This window comes from Corvus brachyrhynchos, unplaced genomic scaffold, assembly GCF_000691975.1.
Source record: "Corvus brachyrhynchos isolate BGI_N302 unplaced genomic scaffold, ASM69197v1 scaffold67, whole genome shotgun sequence".
Taxonomy (NCBI): Eukaryota; Metazoa; Chordata; class Aves; order Passeriformes; family Corvidae; genus Corvus; species Corvus brachyrhynchos.
In genome coordinates this window covers 439,289-442,366 of record NW_008239114.1, presented here as the reverse complement: position 1 = coordinate 442,366, position 3,078 = coordinate 439,289, and the positions used below count along the sequence as shown (strand labels likewise).

General features: G+C 59.8%; 1 protein-coding gene across 1 annotated transcript in view; it reads left to right on the top strand.

The window, feature by feature from the left end:
• The window catches only part of SYPL2 (synaptophysin like 2), a 7,183-nt gene that overhangs the window by 3,383 nt on the left and 722 nt on the right, over positions 1-3,078 (top strand). The window contains exons 2-4 of the mRNA XM_017739802.1: positions 895-1,013; positions 1,682-1,883; positions 1,966-2,157. Of these exons, the coding sequence (XP_017595291.1) occupies positions 895-1,013; positions 1,682-1,883; positions 1,966-2,157 (513 nt within the window). The remainder of the gene's footprint in view (positions 1-894; positions 1,014-1,681; positions 1,884-1,965; positions 2,158-3,078) is intronic.

The following is a 3,078-nucleotide window of genomic DNA, read 5'->3' as shown; positions in this document are numbered from 1 at the left end:
AGGGGGACCCTGTGGACAGGGGGGGAGCCAAGCGCCCGCGGCTCTGTCCTGTCCTGGCCATGCCATGAATGGCTCCCTGTGAGATTGGATTTCAGGGTGGCATTTCTGCAGCTTGGCCTTGCCAGGGCTGGGGGGCTCCTAAGGGAAACTGAGGCACCGGGGGAGACTCAGCCTTCTTTGGGCATCTCCTACCTGGAGGAGCCAGATTGAGGGGCTTTCCCCCAATCCTACAACTCTTTGGTTTGCATAATCCCACTCACAGAGGCTCTGGGCTCCCCCTGCCATTGAGGTCATCATATGGGATCAGACCCCATGTGCAAAGACACCCCAGAAACAAAAACGAGGGGGAAATCCCTGGAGGATCCACCAACACTCCTGCTTAAACCCTTGGTGCCACACATGGGGCTGCCCATCCCTGCAGCGTCAGGCCTGGTGGCTTAGATTCCCCATTTCACCCGGGAAGCTGGGAGCTCAGCCAGGAGGAGTTGCGGGAAAACACTTTGAGAATGGTGTTTTCCCGGCACCCTCATCCAAGAGATGAGGGCAGCGTGACTCTAAGGGCAAGGGAGGGCGGTGCTGGCTCCTGGGGAGGGGACAGCTCCGGGGGTGCCACCGTGGGGATGCTCCCAGCTGTCTGGAAACCCACTCTGGCACTCAGTACCCTGCCCAAAATTAAGGGGGGGGTCGAGGTGGGTTTGGCCTTGGTGTCCTCACCCCCCCAAACATGACCTCCATCCTCAAATCCCGGTGCCAGTAGAATCCCAGTAGAATCCCAACAGCCGGGGGGTGGCAGCTTGCCCATTACTCAGTGCTGGGGGTACAACCCACCCCCCAGGGATGAAAGGGGTCCCCCCAGGGCCTCAACCCCCCCAGACCCATTGCCCTCTCCTGTAGCTCTTTGCCATCTTCGCCTTTGGCTCCTGCGGCTCCTTCAGCGGCGAGACCGGAGCCACAGTGAAGTGTGACGGCAGCGGGATGACAGTCATCAACATCCAGTTCGGGTACCCCTTCAGGTGAGGGGGTGCTGAGCCCTGACACCCCCTCAGGACTGCCCCCAGGAAAGCTGGGGCGTGCTGGGTTGGGTTAGACTCCCTTCCTGCTGGCAGGACCTCCATGGGCCCACAGCCATGGTCTCTGCGGTGCCATCTTCGGCTGGGGACCATCCACACCCTGACACCGTGGGACATCCCCCGGCTTCAGTTCCTGATGCGTTCCAGGGGGATCCTTGTTAATCACAGAAGACCGGGCTGGGGAAGGAGGGGAATTGTCATTAATCAGGGAAGACCAGGGGAATCCTGATTTATCTGGGAAGGCGATGATGGAGCTGGGCCAGATGAGAGCCGCGGTTCTAACCCCTTTCCTCTGCCACGGGCCCCATGCCAGGGCACTAGACCCTGGAAAAGGATCCAGGTTATGGAAGTGGATTGGTGCCCTCCATCCCAGGGGCCCACCCCAGCCTGCTTATTCTAGCCACCCCCATCAAACCTTCCATTCCCAAGGGACCACCCCAGCCCTTTTTCCATCCATCTCCGCCATTCCAGGGGACCACCGCAACCTGATTATTCCAGCCATCCCTGTCATCACCTCCATTCCCAGGGGACCAACCCTGCATGGTTATTCCACCTACCCCCACCATCCTCTCCATTCCCAGCCCCCTGACATCCCCCTCCCTCTATCCCAGGTTATACCAGATTCCCTTTGGGATGCCGAATTGTGAGGATGAAGCAGAAGCCCACACCCTGTACCTTGTTGGGGATTTCTCTGCTCCCGCCGAGTTTTTTGTGACCCTGGGGGTCTTCTCCTTCCTCTACTCCATGGCGGCTCTTGTGCTCTACCTCCGCTTCCATTCCCTGTACACCGAAAACACGAAGCTCCCCTTCATAGTAAGGCAGGCTCATCCCTCGGGACACGTGGAGCCAGTGCCATGCCAGGATGGCAGCTGATTCCGGTCTCTCATCCTGGCAGGATTTCTGTGTCACCATCTGCTTTGCCTTCTTCTGGTTGGTGGCAGCGGCAGCGTGGGGCAAGGGGCTGAGCGACGTGAAGGCAGCCACGCGCCCCTCCACCCTCATCTCTGCCATGGGGGTCTGCCAGGGCGGTGAGGTGCTCTGCAGCGCCGGCACCACGCCAGCCTTTGGGCTGGCCAACATCTCCGTGGTGAGGGCCACACGGGCACACACATGGGCACACGTGGCCAAATACGCGGAATTGTTTCCTTGGGAGCACAGTTGATGGGGTTCAAGCGGAGCTGAGCCTTCACACACACGTGCAGCCCACAGGCTGCAAACGGGTGCGTGTGAGGGCACAGCAGTGCACACGCGTGTTCACGGGACAGCACGCACGGACGCATGAGCACACCGTGCACGCACAGCGCACACGCACAGGTGCACACAGGTGTGTGCTCACACACACACATGTCCTTGTGTGCACACACACGTGCCAGACTCCTGAGCTCGGCCAGGAGAGGGCAGTGGGAATGTGGACACACACATGAAAATGTTGGCACACTCATGGAAATGTGGGTGGAAACGTTCCACAGCCACCTGCTTTGGTCCCACGGGATGTGGGATCCACCCTGCACCCCCCCCCCCAGCCATAAGGGACTTGATGGGGTGGGGGGAGGTGGTGCAGTCCCTGGCATTGGTGTTTGGGATGTGTGGGGTCCGTGATGTGGATGGGGGCACAGAGCATGTGGGGTGCATGAGGTATATGGGGTTTATGGGGTGCGTGGGGTGAACTGGGGTGCATGGGGTGCATCTGGCATGTGGGATGCATGGTACCCTGCATACAGGGTCCATGGGTAGCACAGGGTGCATGGCACATGTGGGGCACATGGGGTGCATAAGGTGCCTGGGGTGCATGGAGCACATGGGGTGTATGAAGAGTATGGGGTGCGTGGGGCACATAGGGTGCATGGAGCATGTGGATTACATGGGGTACATGGGGTGCACAGGACATGGGTTACACACGCATAACATGGGGCACACGGGGTGCATGAGGTGCCTGGAGCACAGTGCACGGGATGTATGGGATGTGTGGGGTGTATGGGATACACAGGGCACACACGACACAGGGTAC